This window comes from Balaenoptera ricei, chromosome 6 (genome assembly GCF_028023285.1).
Source record: "Balaenoptera ricei isolate mBalRic1 chromosome 6, mBalRic1.hap2, whole genome shotgun sequence".
Classification (NCBI taxonomy): domain Eukaryota; kingdom Metazoa; phylum Chordata; class Mammalia; order Artiodactyla; family Balaenopteridae; genus Balaenoptera; species Balaenoptera ricei.
This window is the reverse complement of record NC_082644.1, coordinates 95,677,494-95,698,430: the sequence shown is the minus strand read 5'-3', so window position 1 is coordinate 95,698,430 and position 20,937 is coordinate 95,677,494. Positions and strand designations below refer to the sequence as shown.

The 20,937-nt window shown below is 36.4% G+C and overlaps 2 protein-coding genes across 10 annotated transcripts in view; both read right to left on the bottom strand.

Moving 5' to 3' along the window:
* FKTN (fukutin) overlaps positions 1-2,964 on the bottom strand; it is a 99,690-nt gene extending 96,726 nt beyond the window's left edge. For 6 of the 7 annotated variants that reach the window (XM_059925231.1, XM_059925230.1, XM_059925228.1 and 3 more), the window contains exon 1: positions 2,924-2,964. The gene's annotated coding sequence lies outside the window, so the exon portion shown is untranslated. The remainder of the gene's footprint in view (positions 1-2,923) is intronic. The other variant, XM_059925233.1, reaches the window with a different exon arrangement.
* Positions 2,965-8,966: 6,002 nt separating this feature from the next.
* The window catches only part of FSD1L (fibronectin type III and SPRY domain containing 1 like), a 70,567-nt gene continuing 58,596 nt past the window's right edge, over positions 8,967-20,937 (bottom strand). For all 3 annotated transcript variants that reach the window (XM_059925224.1, XM_059925226.1, XM_059925225.1), the window contains 2 exons: positions 19,579-19,667; positions 8,967-15,073 (listed from right to left, as the gene is read on the bottom strand). In XM_059925224.1, the coding sequence (XP_059781207.1) occupies positions 14,951-15,073; positions 19,579-19,667 (212 nt within the window). In that variant the 3' untranslated portion in view covers positions 8,967-14,950. The remainder of the gene's footprint in view (positions 15,074-19,578; positions 19,668-20,937) is intronic.

The window sequence follows — 20,937 nt, the reverse complement described above, 5'->3', positions numbered from 1 at the left end:
TGGAGTAACAGAATAGTGTTAAACCAAGCTATTTTTAACTGAGTAAAGTCTTCCCCTCAAGAATGCAAGTACTTAACTGCTTGGTTGAGGATATCTGGGTGTTGATCTTAGTAAAACTATAAAGCTAACCAAACAAACAGAATCAAACATAGGGCTCAGCAAGCATCAAGTACTTAGTACAAAATATAAAGTGTGAATATACGTACATACATAAAATCTGGATGGATGTTCACCAATACATCAATAATGGTCATCTCTAGGTGTGGGGATTGGCATGATTTTTACATTGTTCTTTATGCTTTTTTTATATTGTCCCCAAATTTTTATAACGAGCATATATTATTTTCATAAAGACAATAAAATTATTAATAAAGACAGCTGATTAGTAGTAGCAGTGGCTTAATACCTGCTAGACAGGATCTAGATCTTTGCTACTTAAACGTACGGCCCTCAGACGAGCAGCACCAGCATCATGCTGGAGCGTGTGTCAAAATGCAGAATTTTCAGGCCATACTGCAGACCTACTGATTCAGAACCTACATTTAATCTACATTTTAAGATCCTCAGGTGATTCATATTTGCATTAAAATTTGAAAAGCACTGATTTGGACACTACAGCCTTTACATCCAGGGACGATAGGAACAACATCTGCCTTCTTCATTGTACATCCCTATCACACAGCAGTGCCTGAAACACACAAGTATTTGTTGAATAAATAAGCATGTAAATGATATTACTTCTGAATAGACAATCAGAACGACAGTGGAGACTGTATCTGTTTGAATTATTTTCTGCTAGCATTCCCAAAAATGATTGCTTAATATTAATATTTACTGTAAATACTGTTAAATTATTTTAATAAAAATGCTGGCCCCCAAAATGTAATCCTTTTTGAAAAGGAGTCCTAGCTCATAGCTCTGAGATCTACATGTCTCCTTCAATCATTTCTCTAGTCTCCTGTCTATGCGCACACCCTATAGTTACTCTTTACAATCTCTCCCTCAAAGAAAACTCATTTTCAAGATTTTAAATACCACCTGAGAGAAAACTTACTACTTAAGTTTCAGTCTATAAACCCCATCTGTCTATATATCCAACTCTATTTCCTACGCCTCAAAGTTAACAATTTTATTCTCCATCTACTATCTCCCTGCCCTTTCAAACAGAACAGTTCTCCATCCTCACAGACTCATGTTTTACAGGTTTTAGAGAAGAGAGACCACCTAATCCAAGAACATCATTTTACAGAGGAGAATAGGATCTGGAAGAAATAAATGACAGCCCAAGAGGCTAGTTATTGGCAACGCAAAGCTACAATCTGCATCACCTTACTCCCAATACATTATCACATGCTAAAATTCTGATAGAATTCTCATTTTTATCAACAGCACTTAAACTCACTTTTGAGAAACACACGTTCAAAATAACAATCGCCTAGATCCAAGAAATCAAGTACTGTATATTGTTGACATTTCTGTCATTCCTTTTTTCTTCCTTTTCAGAACGTACTGCATTTTCTTTCCACTTGGGGTTCCTTCAACCTCTAGTGCCATACTTCTCAAATCCTCCATCCTCTCAAAGCCTACCTCCGCAAATATACTCTCAAATGCCTATTCCTGTCTTCTGTATCTTTATCTACGGTGCTCAGCAGAGATAGCTCCTGATGACTCAAACCCTATCCATCCTCAAAGTACAGCTCAATCCCAGCCTTTTCTACTTTTCCCAATTCCTAATGCACTGCTCCGTCACTCACTTTCATATTTGTTCATAGGCTGATGTTTATTCTTTGGAAACCTGCTATCTTCAAAAGTAGAAAGAACCTGTTGTTATCTAGGTCCTCTGTTTACATCTGAGAAAACTGAGGCCCAGAGAGAAGCGACTTCTCTCATGTTACTTGAGAAATTGGTGATGGTGATGAAATCTGAACTCAGTTCCCCAGATTCCTATCCAAAGCTTCGGTCATCTCTCTCTCTCCTCTCTCCTCTCCTCTTCTCTTCTTCTCTCTCTCTCTCTCTCTCTCTCTCTCTCTCTATATATATATATATATGTGTATGTGTGTGTGTGTGTGTGTGTGTGTGTGTGTGTGTATCAGTCTTTCCCGACATCCCCCAGTTGATAGTGCAAGCAAAAGGCAGACGTCAAAGCCATATGAAACTTTATTTAGCATGGCTAGCTGTGTCCACCCCACTATTAGGCACAAAAAAGGGACGCTTCAGTAACTACTCCTCCAACTGAACTGAAAGCTGAACCCAGGGGGAAAGCATAAAAGAAAGGGATGGTTAATTAAATTACCCTCTCTCTAGAAAGCTGCTGTAGCTCCCCCACTGCCCAAGGAAGCACTCCACACTCTCTCATGGGGCATCAAGGTTCGTTCCAGTTGAGACCCAACGGTAGCTCCCACCGCATTTCTGGCCCTCCCGTCTCCGCACCCATTCCTCCAGCCATTACCCTAACACGCAGTGCTGCCCAAACCTGGTAGTCCCTTTCATGCTTCTGCACCTTTGCACACACGGGCCCCACAGCCTGCAATGCTCTCCTCCCTCCCGCCGACCCCTGCCCCCGAGATCCTCTTGCAAATTCTGAGACAGCTCTCAGGACCCTACTCAAACGTCACTACCCCAGCCGGGTCCTACAAGGGTCTCGATCGGCCTCCAACACCGGACCTGTCCCGGGATGAGGATTTTACTTGCTGGCAAGCCCAAGAGCGTGGGAGGGACGCCGAACCGCACATCTACTCCGAGGTGCTCGTGGACTGCCTGAGTATCCCCCGCCCGGAGCGCGCTCGACCTATGGCCCGCCTGGGCCGAGGCAAGTGCCCATTAGGCTAGGGGAATGCCCAGTGACAGTACCCTAGCCACCGGCGACACCCGGCTGAGGCGCCCACCCACCCCCGGAGGCCAAGCCGCGCCTCTCACACCTTACCTCCTCCAACGCCAGCGGCAACGCCGCTTTACGGCACTCACAGCAACCGCTGCAAAAGGGGCCGTCAAGCGCGGAGCCTTTACGTACCGGTTGGGTTGGTGTCGCAGCCGTTGGCCCCGGCCTCCGCCTGGTCTACTGCCCACGCTGCTTCCTCACCGAAGTTTACGGAGCCCGGCGATTTCCTGGGTTTTGGGATTTAGACACGTAGGCAAAGCTTTTTTTATCTGTTGCCTAGGTAACAACTACAGCAGGGCACTGAGGCGATCTGAGATTTTAGGAATTGCTCCTGGAATTGGAGAGGCACCAGCTGAGCTGTGTTTCCCAAAGTGTGTCAGTTTGCCAGATAAAATATAGGATGCCAGTTAAATATGAATTTCAGATAAACAACGAATAATTTTTGAGTGTGCTTTGCAGAGGGATTCGGAATAACTCCCTGAACTCTGGTTTGGGTACCATGGGGTGAGATGGGAGATAGATTGGGAAACAGTAGCCGAGTTAATATTGCTCTTGAGGTTGAGGTGTCTGTGGGACGTGCAAGCTCCCGCGGACTGTTATACTCCTGTTAAGTACTGGAAATATACACACATTCAATTCCGGACCTGGTTGTTTAACTGTGTAATCCAAAGAATTATTGTTAAGGATCACAGACGAATCAATTTTGACATAATCTTGAAAACTATAAAGCACTAAACAAATTACTGTAATTTGAAGTTCTTTCTACAAAAATTACTATTATCAGCCCATGGGGAAAACTGAAAATACTCCCCTCATATATTTGAGTTGTTTTCTAAACTTTTTTTTTTTTTTTTGCATTTTGAAATCATTTTATCATAATAGTAGAGAATGCTGGTATACATAACATACATTTATTGTTGTAGTACATAATGTTGTATATACATTTTCTTACACCCTGAATTATTTTTAGTGGGCTAACTTGGTTTCCAACTTGATGCATGATATATACATTTTTGTGCCCTCTAGCACAACGCCACGTACCATTATGTATGCTCAATAAAGCACATGGAATCTAAACTGTTTTTTGGAAAAGTATAAAATGAAAAGTCCTTTTCCTTCTCATTTCCCAGGAGTTATGATCCTTATCAGTTTCTTGTTTTTCCTTCCAGAAGTTTTCTGTGTACATACAAGTTTATGCTGTATGTAACCAGACGAGGCCAGTACTCCAGAGAAGTGTTAGTGGAAAAGGAAAAGTTGCTTTATTCAGGAGTCCAGCAACATGGGACGATGGTGGACTGATGTCCTAAGACCATCTCCAAGCTGCTAGTTAGGAGACAGAGGTTTTAAAGGCAGTGTGAGGGAGGGGGCAGTGTGCGTGATCAGCTTGTGCACAGTTCTTGGATTGGCTGGCATCAAGGTGAAGTTTCCAGCATCACCAATCTTCTGGTTTCGACCAGTATGTTGTCTATGTGCTTGTGGTCAGCAGTTTTCATCTGGTGGGGGTCTGCTTCCTGTTAAAATAACTTAGGACTGTGTGTCAGACCTTCATTTATCTCTTTCAGGGAAACGGGGAGTTTGATGATTCTATGTGGCTGGTTTATAGTCTAAATTGTTGCCAGTTTCCCAGCTCAACAGCTATTCTTTGTTTCTACATCTTCCTACTTCCTAATCATTCACTCTTGAGCCAGCCTTCTGAGAATCAGGGGAGGCCTGGGAGACTAAAGCTTTTCTACAATCAAGAGGCAGGTGGAGGACATGGGGGTGGGGGGGAATGTCTGTCCCAGGAAGGCCCCATAGGGTCCTGCTTGGTTACAATACCCCTTTTTCTTTGATACTCCTCAATCCTGAGGTGTGGAACAAGAAAGGAAGTAAGGTTTGGGATAGAGAGGTTAATCATAAACTCAGCAGAGGAACTCAGTTTTAGGGAACTCAGTTTTATGTAGAGTCCTCTTATTGCTTAGAACTGGTAGTTGGTAGGTTAATTTAAAAAGTAGGTAGAGAGTGGCACAGACTATATACTACCAAATGTAAAATAGATAGCTAGTGGGAAGCAGCCACATAGCACAGGGAGATCAGCTCGGTGCTTTGTGACCACCTAGAGGGGTGGGATAGGGAGGGTGGGAGGGAGGGAGACGCAAGAGGGAAGAGATATGGGGATATATGTATATGTGTAGCTGATTCACTTTGTTATAAAGCAGAAGCTAACACACCATTGTAAAGCAATTATTCTCCAATAAAGATGTTAAAAAAAAAAAAAGACATAGAAGAAGGAAAAGAAAAAAAGTAGGTAGCACCCAGAGGAAGGAAGTTACCAAAGACTAACAGGATCATTGGACACAGGTGCTAACCTGAGGGACCAAAGATGGTAAATTTTGAACATCAAAATGAATAATTGCTATTGATTAAAACACATCAAATACATGAAAATTCTTGACTTCATGATTCCTTAAAAATGAAACTCATTAGTCATGATTGAAGATTGCCAGGGCACCACCTCACTATCCTGAAACTTGATAAAAATATCAAGCATTTATCCGGCCTTTCTTATTGGAACAGGATTTCAGTGTAACCAAAATGCTAATGAGAATTCCAGCTAATAAATGAAGAATGAATGATAGAACAATCATTGCTACTAATGAAGTATGAAGGACAGCCCTCATCAGTAGAGGCTAAAATTAAGTTGAAACGTTGATGGGGAACTTTTCAGTAGACGGATTAGGCTGGCACCACCTGAACCCACTGATCAATCTTTTTAAGTGGGACAAGCTGCGATTATGCACTTTCGGATGTGATGCAACAGAAATTACACAGCACCACCTGTGAAGGATTCTTGCCTTAAAATTGAACCTGCATTTAACCATGACTCTAGATTTAACAAAGGCTATAGAGAATCGATCAGAATGTGGGACATTCTACAAGACAAATGCCCCAGTTTCTTTATCAATGGCATTTAAAAGGTGCGGGAGGGAACTAATACAAAATCAGAGACTTAAGAGACATAATAACCAAATGCAATGCATGCACCTTGTCTGGATCCTGATTTGAATAAAGCAACCATAAAAAGACATTTTTGAGACAACTGAAATTTTAATATGGGCTGGGCCATTAGACAATATTAATTTCGCCAGGAATGTTAAGGGAATGTGGCTGTGTTTAAAAGAAAAAGTCATCATTGATGCATATTACAGTACTACTTATGAGTGAAACTTTTTAAAACTTAAGAAAAATGACACAAACATGGCAAAATGTTAACAACTGATAAATCTAGGTGATGAGCATAAAGGTGTTCATTATAAATAGCCTCTCTACTCTTCTGTATGTTTCAAAATTGTCATGATAAATTAACAAGAAAAGGGAAAAATTATCAGGTTCATAAATGTAAAGGGCACAACAAATCTTGTTCCATGTAAAGCTTTAAAAAAATGCAGTAATAGCAGAGGATTACATTAGCCATTTTTTTTTTTTCTTATTTGTTTCTTTTGTCTGTGCTGCGTGGCATGCGAGATCTTACTTCCCTGACCAGGGATCGAACCTATGCCCCCTGCAGTGGAAGCACAGAGTCCTCACCACTGGACCGCCAGGGAATTCCCAACATTGGCCAATCTTTTGATTTGAACTATGGTCTTTTTAAGTGTGGATCAACTGATTAGTTTTTCTTACATAAGCCACAGACATAATAGATCACCTGTAGTTTCTGGTATGTTTCTTTAAAGTGGACCAGGAACTTACAGATACAAGTGAAGGAATCTCAACTCAGAGTCCTAGATTTGTATTTTTCTTTTTTGCAATCCTCTGTAATTTACAATTATCTTGGACACAACTAACTTGTCAGCCACTTGCTCTTCATCGCTAAAGTTCCCTCCACTTGAATTTCATTGGTTTATGTAATATTTAAATTATATAATTACAACAATGCCACTGGCCTAACAAGTTTGGGAACAAACAGCTAACTAGAGGTACACATACCATGCAACTGGTGGGAGCGGTACTCCTCCAGCATACAAGGGGAGCCCAGCTGTGAGCCTTCAACTCACCATGACTCCTAGTCAGTATGCTTTAACCTGGTTAGCCAGTCCAGCTGGAGAAGGGGTACAAGGACTGGTAAAAACAGCCTCTAGTATAAGCAAACATCCATCTTTTAAAAATTATTCAGATGCTGAAGCACATACACATCCTGGCCCACCCTAACACTGTGGGGCCCGGGGCAAGAGTAGAAATGGAGGCCCAACTTGACATATATTTTAAGTGTCTAAATAGGTAAGAGTCAATCATATACACATATATACATACATACACACACTTCTATCTTGACAAATATTTATTCTCAAGGAACAGAAATCTAGGTTCAAAACTGAATTCTCAGACATGTGCTGGAAAGTGATAACATGAGAACAAGGTTGGCCTGTTCTCCCCACAAGTCCCTGGGTCTTTTTCCTTTTAACGTCTAGTTACAGCTTGCCACAAGGGTCCTGGTAAGCATGAAGGTGGACACCCCAGTCTGCACATCCAAGCCCCATCCACACTCCTCCCAAACTGCCTCCCCTTGAGTCTAGGGGTATACACCTGTAGTGCAGTGCAGGATGGATTTGGGCAAGAGGCCTGCATGTGCCGTGTAAGCAAGCTTTGGGCTGGTGGGACACGGAATTATCGGGTCCTAGCTATCTGGTTCATAGCCAGGAACACAGACTGCAAGTGGGCGTGATTTCTTGGCTCCTTCACTTTTTCATTCCATGGAGAGGTACAGCCAGAGAGTGAGGATCATGGCAGGGAACCCCTCTTGCCCAAGTCTAAGTATACACACACACCCCCATGGCACCATGCTATATATACTGTTGGACTTGCTTTTTCCATTTCATAGTATCATGAAAACCCATTAATAGCATATTCTGAATCAGCTGTGTAGGGTTACCTGGAAGCATCACAATCTAATCCCATGACCTTGTGCAAAATGGGCAGAAACATACTACTAGTACCATGGAGTATAAATGTAAAATGAGGTGTAGTAAGGGAAACACTCGGACAGAAAAGTAGAAGGCACAAAATTTCCTGAGCTCTCATCCCAGAGATCCAGTGAGGCACAGTAGGACTGGTATACCAAGGAAAATGTTCTCTAATTGAGGAAGCCAATTCCCATAATGGTCTACATAACAGTTTGGGAGGGAGGCATGCAGAATATATCTAGACAAGTATATAACAACTTGTGTAGCAACTTAGAAAACGGGAGCCTTCAGAATCCTGGTAAGCCCATTGTTCAGTTAACAATTAGGTTATTTGTATTTTGCTATCAAAATGCTGCAATGAGTACTTATTTGTGAGTATATATGTAAGAGAAATACCTAGAAATGGAATTCAACTTTTCAAAGGTATGTATATTTAATACCTTGATATTACTTAATTGTTCTCCAGAAATGTTGCACCCATTCACACACTCCATCTTCTATATGAGGGTACTGGTTTCTCAATATCTTTTTGTCACATTCTTCTCCCTGTGACTCAAGACTATCCAGTATCTCTTCATTCTTCTCTTGGTGAAAATGATCTTAGTTACAGGAGATCCAGTCTCGCCTGGTCGTAGATTGGTTTTCTTTTTTCTCCTAAACTGGTTTCAAGTTAGAATATAAACTTTAAAAAATCTTAGGTTCTGGTTCTCTCTAGCTACCATCTACCAAAATGTAATGCAAGATGTGACAAGCTCCAAAGACAGAAACTAAGTTCCTGGTTTATGTTATAGTTACTTATAGCATGTTTCATCTTCCATCTATAGCTGCACTGTACCAAACAGCAGCTATTAGCAAGATGTGGCTCTTTACATTTAAATTACAATAAAAATTTTAGTTCCTTAGCTGAACTAGCCACATACATAGAAAGTGCTCAACAGCTGCCTATGGCTAGTGGCTACTGTGTTGGACAGCTCAGATACAGAACCTTCCATCATTGCATACAATTGTGTTGAACAGCACTGCTCTAAAATAAAAATCTTTGGGGGCAAAAGTACTATGACACTTTTATCTTCTCATGCTCAACAGCACATTGTAGATATCTAATGAGAGTGGATAAAAATGCAAGCACTGAAGCAAAAGATAGCAGGAAAAAAAGTTTAATTTTTAGATGAGATATTCCAGGTGCTTTTTAAAGAACTTAACTTGGTCATTCTATACACAACATACAATCATTTCAACATACAAGTTACTCCACTTTGAATACTCTATTTTAAAGTTTAAAAAAACATTTTAAAAGCTTTGTCTTGTTTCCAAGGAAAATGAGGCAAAATGCTTATTATAAAACACTAGTTTGCAGCACTGTGTACATTATAAGTAGTCCATTAATGTTCTTCATCCTTAACTTAAAGGTTAAACCTGAGGAATTAGAATTTTTATTATCAGAACTGCATAGCAAAACCATGTCCAGATGATAGAAACACCAAACAATCTGTGGATCAAGACAACCTGTAAACCATTTAATCCAATTTAAAGCAAAACAAGTATGTTAGGAGAGATACTAAATGATATCCAGTTTGACAGAGTTTTGAAATGCCTCATCATGTTTTAAAAAAATGACAATGTAACAAACGTTGTCAAATGTTTTAAGTGGGCACATACACCTTCTATCATTTATCTGATGACAGCAAACTGCTGAACCATTCTAAAACTGTTGTTTTGGAAAGAATTATTTAGGCCAAATTCAGTCTTTGCATGTGGCACTCAGCAGTCATAAATTGAAAGTGCAAATGCCTGGATGGAAACATAGCTTAAATCATTTATTTATGCTACTATTCTACTCTGACACACTTTAATGCTGTGGGAAAAAGTTTACAGTTCTGTAAGTCTTAATAGAGTAACAGGCTTGATGAGAAAATACAAAAAGGCCACAAGTCATGCATAAACTAAAAATGTTAAAGGATATTTTAATCAGGCTTTCTTCTTTTAAAATAAAATCATGTTTCATGTCCTGGTGATACCACTTTAAACACATGCTTTGTCAAGGTAAATGGCATCTAGAGGTATCCAAACACTTAAGTCCATTATTAACTGAAAGTAATACCTTACATTTACATAGCATTTTACTGTTGTTGAAGCAATTTCACACACTCCATTTCATTTTATTCCTCACAACAGCCCTGTGAGGTAGGCTGAACAAGTTACAATATTTTAAGTAAGGCAATGGAAGCCCAAAGATGATAAATGATTTATGTAGAGATAACAGATCTAGTATATGGTAGAGCTAAGGTGATTAATTTTAAATACTTTAAAAGAAATTAAGCCAAAATATTTTTTGTTACATCCAGAAAATTTAAAGACTAGTGGTTTTTAATATAAATTACTCTAACTTTAGCTACTATTATCTTACAGCATGAATTAGTTATAAATTTGATTTTAAAGAGTCTCCCTTAAAAGGTAAATTAGACTCAATGCTTTGGTACCTTAGAGATACTGGAAATGTTTAAAAAAAAAAAAACGCATTTTCATAACACTTAGGCTCTCCAAAAAGTTCCAATACTAATAAAAATGCCTTTTACCAATCACTTACAATTTGACTTATTTTAAAACTGGCCCAAACTTAAGAAGCTCCAAGCCAAAGCAAACACATTCACCTACCTGCTGTCCTACATACTGTGAAATCCTCTATATGTCTCTTCCCAAGGACCAACTTACATTGAACGGGTACCATTAAGAAAATATATCAATTTAACATAGCTCAAATGATTACGAATCAAAAGTCAGTACCTTATATTGACCCAGAAATAACAAATACTGTTTTAATTTAATAAGTGAGTAGTCTGAGGAGAAAAGTACTATGACAATCTCTGATATCTATTCAATATTTATAAGCCAATACTAACCTTTATATGGCATACCCAACAATATCTTTTCAACAAAAACATATACCAAATATAATCCACTTAACCTCCAAATTACTCAAAACACTTAAAGTATTTACATTAATCAAATATTCCAGGTAACAAAGCTATCATATGTGACATATCAAGATCACAAATATTTGCATAATATGAATACTGTAAGATACACGCGAAACTAAAACTACACTGAATATGAGATAATCTTTCTGCAATGATTAAGGAAACATTCATGATCTCTTATAAGTGCTCTAGTACTGGCATTATGAAATGTAAATTAAAAATAACAAATAACTTTATGGTTATTTGGATGTTGAGTAAATTTATGCTGACCATACACTTCCCTATATCCGGTGTAAAAATAAAATCAGGGAAGAAACTTCTCCAGACACATTTTATGTGACTACATATAAGTGAACCATTTTATATGCAGTTCATTAGAATTTTTTTTACAAACTCTAACATTTACTTTTTAAAATTTCTGACTTATTAGCAAAAACATAGTTTTTAAGATGCAAACTATGTCTTAGCACTCAAAAGCAGCAAAACTACTATACGCACAGAAAATCACACTTCACTAATTTGGGAAATCCAAATACAAAGTATGACTGTCATATCCCAGACACTTAAATATTTCTTGTATGAATTAGCCAATGAATGAACACTGACCTTACAAATATGGGTTTTTTTTTTTTAAATATGGGGTTTTTTAAAAAGAATTATCATGATGATTTTTAAATATAGTCTGTAGTTTATTTAGCCTAGATTCACATATTTTATAGAAGTCTACACTGTCTCTTTAAAATTAATACTCTGAAACAATCATTTTCCATATATATCCTTTTCCAATTTTTTCCCATGTTTCCAAAAGACACTAAGTAACTTAATAATTTTATGGGAAAAGTATATATAGAAAAACTAATCATTCTAGGTAAGTCATGAAATACAGTATCTTAGCCTAATTAAAAGATTTCATTACAAATTATTTATTCTTTATACCACCAGGGATTAGTCTCAAAAATTCAAATTATACATGATACTGTACACACCTTAATTTCATAAATGAGCAAATAAAGCCAAGCCAGTATGTCTCTTTAGATGATAACATGGGGAAAAAATGATTGCAGAACAAATTCGGTCAAGTCTAGCTGTACAGCAGCAGTTCATGGTTTGTCAAAATGGTACAGGTGCCATCAGTTAAACCCATGTACAGACAGGCACGCCTTTAATACTTTCAATTTGTTTACCTACACCTGGAACATTCGAAGAATTACTGTATATTAAATTTGTATGTGCATTCAGTTAGTAAATGCTTGGTATATACATATTTACGAAAAGTCAAAGATGTATGTGACACAGTCAGTCCAAAGAGTCAAAATGAATTGTAAAAGAATTCTTTTTCTAAAGTGCTTAAGGCAATTCCTTCATTTCTTTATCCAGTTTACTAAAACTGCTTTGGGATTCAACTGCTAAAAGAGAAAGGCAATACTAAATGTACGTTTTTATAAAACATAATTTTTTTCACACCTGTGATAACATACATTACCGTCAACCTCTCATGCATTTCTTTTACAGAAAGCAATCATGTTTGACCTGTCAAAACGAAGAGTAAAAAAAAAACAATAAAGAATATTTGAAAAGGTATACCAACTTTCCATAATGTCTTCAATTGAGCGCAAAAAATCTCAATATTTTTTAATTCAAATGTCAAAGAGAATGTTATATACTGTGTGTCAAGTTAATAGTTACCTTAATTTGAGACTATGTAAATAGGCACTACAGTTAGATTATTTTCTAGTTTGAAAATAAGGGTGGCAAACTTCCTCCAGTTTAACTTAACACAAATAAACGTAAATCAATTAAGCTAAAACCCCACACATTTTGTTCTTTTTTTTTAGAGACTTTTAAGAAGAAGCACAGTAAGAGGAAAACCTCAGATTCTTATTCTGAAGTATAATAGTATTACTTCAAATGAATTTTCCAAATGAATATTAGAAAATTTTATATGAAGGGTTTCAAATGATGGCATGAGCACAGGAAGAATAATATGCACTCCTCCAGCCCCTGATTAGTATTTCCTTTTCCTCATGCCCCTGCAATAGAAGCCCCTTACCAGTATAACATAATGGTCTCTGGTTTAAATATCAGTTGACACTGCATGGGGAATGGAGCAAGAGCATGCTTAGAGGAAGAAGGCACTTAAAATTAAAGAGAGGATACAATTATATAGACGTAACAGTAAAAGTTTTTAATACAAGAACTTCTGCCTTTTTCTGTGTCATTTTGTTAAAATATACGTAACTGTTCACAAAAAGCAGTTCACATAAAGCTCCACCACTAACTTACTGCTTTCAGGTTTAACTCTATGAAAAAGAATTATAACTTCCTGTTTCCCTAGGTCCTGGAATGACCCTGCTGTAGGGACATCCAAAAATTTCTTTCAAAATCTCTAGCAGAAACAAAAACCAAAATTACATTTATTTGGAGAATCAAAAGAATATCTATTGACAATGTCATTCTCTAAACTTCATTATAGTCTCTAAAATATGTCATCAGACAATGGTATCGATATGAATGTCCTCTGAAAAAATAATAACCAGTTCAAATGAAATTCCTCATTTAGATTTGTTTTACAATGAACAAAACATCCTATCAGTAAACTTTAAGAGAGATCGAGCTGTTCCTATTCCACAGGGCTTTCTGTAGAAAACAATTCAAATGTAATAAGCAGCCACGGTCACTTCTAGGGAGGTTGTCATAACACAATATACTTAAAATGTGAACGAAAGAAAGTCAACATGAGAAAGTAAAAGTTTCAAAAATTAAGGAATATACAAATCCAGACCTCTTTAAAATACTCAAGGGATTCTTAAATACTGTAATTACAACTTTCAGTTTGGCTCAAAGGACTTGTTACAAATTTTAATCAACTTTAAAAATATAAATACTCTGCTCAATAACCATGGGTGCTACTCTTTGTTTAACACATTTTCCCTAAGTTTGGTAAGATTACTCTATGTTGATTTTTGGAAGAATTACAACCCTTTAGAAAGCAAATGAATGTAGCAAAAAGATTGAGAGAAAAACCACCTCTGAATAGTTATATCTGAAAAACTCATGTGCCAAATAAGTCAGAGATTTGCAGTTTTTCAAAACAGTTGTTTAAACCATTCCATCTTATTAAAAAGCAGATTTAAGTGACTTCAGTAAAGAATAGTTTTAGGCACCTCCCTCTATAACCTATTCCTCGTAGATAAAACTTGAATAGGTAGCTTTCTCTACTTACTATATAGCTTTAATAAACTTTCATCTTCCTAGAAATGTTAAAAATCAGTTATTACCAAATTCAAGTGGGAATTTACCAAAGGTAACTATTAAAGGTAGTATTAAACTAGACAAAAAATCAGAAAATATAAAGCTTTAAAAAATCTTACCCATCATCCAAAACGATGGAAAGAAAAGTCTAATTAAACAGGGTAACATATAAAGAATATCCCTTTGCAGCAGGTAAAAAACTGAAATTTGGGTGATTTTAAGCTATTTTGTCTAGAAACTCTTCCTATCCACTCTCTTTTTTGAGTTATAACCATAAGAGAAATATCACAATATTTGGAAAAGAGAAAATGATATTCAATCCAGTCAATAAACAAAAGAGGATAATTTAGCAAACCTCAGCTTGTTTATAAAAGGGGAAAAATAAACTGTTGTAAGAAAACCTTTCTAGCACCCCCAATTATTTCCATTTTTAGAAAACCACGGAGGACTGTACAGTTTTCAAGCTTCAGTGTAAGAACTAAATAGCAGGTAGTAATGACATTAAAAAAGAGAAAGTACAGAGGAAAGAAGACAAGATTTAAATGTTTTTCCCTCAGGTCCTAGGGCTACCATATGTAACTAAACATATTAGAAGAACCAAAGTAATCCAAGAAACACAAAAATGAGTTTCTACGTAACTACTTAAACACTGCCTTTTTTTCCCATTTACTCTTCAAAACGTCAGCTTCTTGCTCGATGTCTGCTTGCTTCCCTGATATTGCTCAGCAGGTTCCTGTGAATGCTTCGTACTAGATGCTTGATGCTAACAGATTCCACACCTTAAAGCAGAATGTAGCAAACCTGATTTCCACCACTCATAAATTTCTGTGATTAGTAACTGCACAGAAAAGGCCACCCAATCAAAAAGGGGTGAGGGAAGGTAAACATATTCTGAACAGGCATTACTGAGTAATATTGTTTAGGCTGCTAGCCGAACCAGTCATTCCATTTTCACTTTTCTGAAGTGTTCTCACAGCACTTGGAACCTGCATCCCAGTATTCAAAGAAAGTCCACCGCACCAAACCTACGAAAGGCCAAAAACAAAGCTTCAGTCAGATTTCAAATCAAATGAAAACTTAAATGATCCTTATATTTCCATTTGAAAGGCAAAATGCCACATAAGTGAACATCATCAAATTCCAAACTGATAACTTTCGTATGTGAACTGAGGGGAAGTGGAAAGGCTAACTCAAGAGTCTTCTAGAACCAAAGAAGTCTTTTAGACTTTCCAAGAGACCAAAGGAAGTCTTTATGACAGCAGAACCCACTGGAGCTGCACACAAGAAAGGGAAGTAAGGGCTGTAGAAATTTAGAGACTAAATTGGATTAATCTAGGCAAAAGACATTATCATTATTGATGCTAATGTTCACAACCAAGAGAAGTGCACAAAGAGTCAACTTCTTTACCCCAGTTACTGCTTTAGATTTTGATAACGAGGTGTGGCCTGACACTATAGGAATCTAACACCCCTCTGTTAACAGAGTAATTCCATGAGTTTCTTCCCTAGCTTGTTAACAATAAGAACTCTTTTATAATTCTTTAAGGTTGTCAGAGAAAAATGCAAATGGCAATATCCAGATACACTTGCCATATTCTATTATCATAAATGTGAATGAGTTTATGAAAGATGAAACTGCTTCACTTGTGAACAGAGCAGCTGTCATTCAGTAAAGTAAACTATAACTTATTTGGAATAGAGTCAAGAGAATTAAAATGTGAAAATATGAATCATTTAAACTATCATCAACTGCCATTTATGTAGCAGACATAAGCATAAATCGAGGGAGAGTCTAGAAATTTTTTAAGTATTCCCAACTTCAACTATATCCTAAAGTATTCAATATTTACTAAGTATAGTATAGTTACAAAGAATTTGCTGACCTGTGAAATGTATAACTATATAATTAACATTCTAAAATATTAATGACAGAAGGTAACGATAACTCTTAAAATACAAAACAATACAAAAACATGGGACTTCCCTGGCGGTCCAGTGGTTAGGACTCTGTGCTTCCAGTGCAGGGGGCATGGGTTCGATCCCTGGTCGGGGAACTAAGATCCCGCATGCCACGTGGCATGGCCAAAAAACAAAAAAAAAATATGGCACAAATGAACCTATCTACGAAACAGGAACAGACTCACAGACATAAAGAACAGACTTGTGGTTGCTGTTCTTTATGTCTGAGGGATGGGGGTAGGGGAGGGATGGACTGGGAGTTTGGGGTTAGTAGATGCAAACTATTATATATAGAATGGATAAACAACAAGATCCTACTGTACAGCACAGGGAACTATATTCAATATCCTGGGATAAGCCATAATGGAAAATAATATAAAAAAGAATGTATAGGGGAATTCCCTGGCAGTCCAATGGTTAGGATTTGGCACTTTCACTGCCGAGGCCTGGGTTCAATCCCTGGTTGGTGAACTAAGATCCCGCAAGCTGTGTGGCAAAAACAAAAAAGAATGTATATATGTGTATACCTGACTCATTTTGCTGTACAGCAGAAATTAATACAACATTGTAAATCAACTATACTTCAATAAAAAATAAATTAAAAAATACAAAAGCAACTGATTACAAAACTACTATCTTCTTTATTGAAAATTATTTGATTTAAAAAAATATTTACTCAAAATATCTAGCACAAAGGTGGAAGGGAAAATCAATGGAGAAAGGTTAGTCTTTTTCAGTAAGTGGCACTGGAACATGTGGGCATTCATATGCAAAAAGGGATAGGGAGAGTGGGAGGGAGACACAAGAGGGAGGAGATATGGGGATATATGTATAGGTATAGCCGATTCACTTTGTTATAAAGCAGAAACTAACACACCATTGTAAAGCAATTATACTCCAATAAAGATGTTAAAAAAAATAGATCTCAAACCATACTCTATACCATATATAAAAGTTAACTCAAAATGGATCCCAGACCTAAATGTAAAACCTAAAATTATAAAACTACAAGGAGAAAACAAAAGAAAATATCTTTGTGGCCTTGAGTTGGGCAAAGCATGATCCATAAAAGAAAAAAAATCGATAAACTAGACTTAATCAAAATGAAAAACTTCTCTTTGAAATGTCAAGAAAATGGAAAAAAATCAGAGACTGGGAGAAAATATTTGCAAAACATTTATTTGATAAAGGATTTATCCAGAATACATAAAGATATCTTAAAACTCACTAATAAGAAAACAAGTAACCCAATTTTTAAAAATGAGCAAAAGATTTTAAGATACTTCACCAAAGAAATTATACAAATGGCAAATAAGCACATGAAAAAAGCATCTTATGACATTCACTAATGTAATTATAGTTTCATCATTTGGAATGGAAAAACAACGAATAAACTCACAACGTACTTTCCTGAGATAGATTCAAATTAAACATGAAATCTACCCTTTTAAAAAGCATATCTGAGACTTAGGGGAAAAATAACCTTGAATTCCACATGGTAAAAATATTGTCCTTGAGTGACCAATTTGGAAAAACAGCCAAAAATAAATCATATGCAGAAGTTAAAAAGAAAATAACCTTTCCAATATCCCTAAGTATTGTACTACAAACAATAACTTTATTCACTAATCATTTTTACTTTTTAAGGGAAATCTAGGAGTCTTGGTTATTAGCAGTCTTTTAAACTTATTTTATGACTTTAGGGTATCTAGGGTAAATAATCATTATCAATTGTGAGATTTAAAAGTACTGTATTTTAAACCCACATATAACCTGAATACTTTATCCTTACAGTTTAGGCGTTACAGTTGGGGGTGATTGTGGAAGAACACACATATAAACACTCCACCAAGTCTGCAATGGAAATATACCATCCTGATCTGCAGAAGCAGCCCCCAAATTAAGGAAACTTGTAGCCAGAATAATGATGATCTTAACTGCATTGCAGAACTCCCCACAGTGGCCTAATCTTATAGGGAAATGCAACAGATAAAGGAATTAGGAGAAGCAGTAATATTTCTTAATAAAAATATAAATTCAAAACCAAGTTTCATTTGTGTGGAGAATCATGACTTTTTCTGAAATTGAGTAGTCCTGAAATTACATACGTGTATATAGACATACACATACTCAGTCTACCACACATAGATAGTCATCTAATATTTTACAAAGATTATACTGCAGTGGAAAAAGGATGATCTCAGTAAATGGTCCTGGAATAAGCAGCTATCCATATGGAATTAAAGAATATATTTCAACCCTAACATCATACCAAACATATCATTTCTATATTGTACTTGCATTATAAATGCAGTCTATGTCTAAATGTATAAGGAAAATTTTGCTTTTAGAAGAAAGCACAGTATTTTCATGACCTGGGAATGAATAAAAATTGTTTAGACTGAACACAAAAAGTGCTAACCATAAATGAAAAAAATGATAAACTGAGCAACATTAAAATTAACAACTTTTGTTCATCAAAAGACACCAATAAGAGAGGGGAAAGGAAAGCCAGAGTGGAAAAGATAACTGCAATACATATTTCTATAGTCTTGAGTCTTTTGCCAGATATAACTCCAAAACAATCAATAAGAAAGAGGAAGAAAACCCAACAGAAATACAGGCAAAAGACTTGAGCAAGCATTTCACAAAAGAATACATCCAAACAGTCAATAAACATATTAAAAGGTGTTCAACAGCACTAATCACCAAGGAAATGCACATGAAAACCACAATGTAATGTATCATACCCATTAGAAGGACAAAAATTTTTAAAAAGACAATACCAAGTGTTGATAAAGATGTGGAGGAATTCAAACTCTCATATACTGCTGGTGGTAAATTAGTATAACCAACGTCTTTGGAAAACTCTACTACAGTTGGTTACACACATTCCATATGATCTAGCAACCTCAATTCTAATTATATACCCATTGGAAATACATATACATATCTACCAAGAGACATTAACAAGAATATTTATAGAAGTTCTATTTGTAAATGTCTCCAATGGGAAACCACCCAAGTATCCAACTAAATTAGAATGGGTAAATAAATTATGATATAGTCATATAATGGAAAACTATACATATACATACAATCGAAAACTACGTGAACTACCACCACACAGAAAAACATGGATAAATCTCACAAACATAATATTGAGCCAAAAAGATACTGTATGATTCCATTTATACAAGGTTGAAAAGAAGGCTAATGAATTTATGGTATTAAAACTCAAGACAGTAACCACTTTGGAGGAGGGCCATTAGGGGCTGGAAATGGGCACAATCCTCCATTTCTTAACCTAGATGCTGGTTACAAAAATGAGTGCGGTCCTATGAATGTGGATCAAACTACACGCTTATGATTTGCAGACTTTTGTGTCTTAACACTTATTGCAATAAAATATACCAAAAATATACAGACAAACACAGATTTGGGAGAGGTGGACTGGGGAAAGGGAGAGGAATATAAAGAAAAAATAAGATATTGTGCTTCCCCAAATATACAGCATAGATTGTTCTCCTTAAAGTTGCCAAACCAAATAAAATATAAATTACGTACTAACCATGAAACCAGGTAGTACTGGCTGAGTAAATTTTGTCTTAAAGGAATACAACAACTGTTTTGAGTTTGCATCATAGAAAGAAAGTTGACCTAAAAGGAAGGAGAAAAAAAACGTCTGATTTATTATTGAAAAAACTTATAATATCTAATTAAGTCTAACATAAAATCATGCATAAAAGTAATAACCAAATGTACATTTTGGCATTAATTTTTTTGTCACTATGAGGACTGGACTTAGTAATTCTCACTTGCAAATCAGTAGTAAACATGCTTAAGAAAAAGCCCAAATCCAGTTTTCTTTCCCTGGTTTTCAAGATCTCCATAGTGCTTGCATAATCTGGCACTATTCTACTTACTCAACTATAGACTATTTATTTTATCATTATTTAACAAATGGCTTCCTTAGCCCAGTAAAAGCCATGGTTATTTCTTCCTCATTTTTATTATATAATCAGCCTTTCCACCCAAATCCTATCACCATTTAAAGGTTTACTCTATGAAACTTTGTCTTCTAACTACTTGAAGCCATGCTTATACCTGAGTTTCTGAAATCATGGTATAGTTATCACTGCTTCAGCTTTGTTAATTTTTAAAATCTCCTCACAGTCCGTCTTTCAACAATGATCATGCAACTAAATCACTCTTTCTGACCACCTAAATGTCCAACCTGATGGCATCCTCACAACTGTTATCACTTCTTCAAACTCTTCTCTCATGACTATTCTCTTGGTTTGTTTCCTAATCCTGAGGATATCTTCTGTCTCTTTTTCTCCTATTCTAAATGTAGATGCTTAAAGCCAGAAACAGGGGCATCAACAGTGGGTAGACTCCCAGGGAGGAAACAGATCACCTCATTGCTCTTTCAAACCCATCTTTCTAGATGCTTCTCACTTAACCTCTCTGAGCCTCAGTTTCCTCATTTGTTACATGAGATTAATAATTCTGACCTTTTAGGATAGTTATAAGGATTAAGTGAGAACAATATGCAAAAGGAGCTTAAATCCATACCCAACATGTAATATGGACAACTATTTCTATTAGTGGGAACTCTTAGTGATGCTATCAAAATAATCATATATTAATTAAAAAAAAATAAATGTAGATGCTTGTCCAGGCTCTTTCTCTCTACAATGCTCCCACTGCTGCCACTAAACAAGAAGAGAAAAGAAACTAATATCTATGCCTACTATTAAAGAACTGGGTGATTTATACACATTACCTCAAAATATCAAGCAACCTATATACAGTCACAAAGTTAGTACACAGCAGAGCAATAATGCTTAACTGTCCTGTGCAATATTAAGTGGCCATTCTGTGATGCCATCTCTAATATTTAGCTTCAACTAAATAATGCCACATG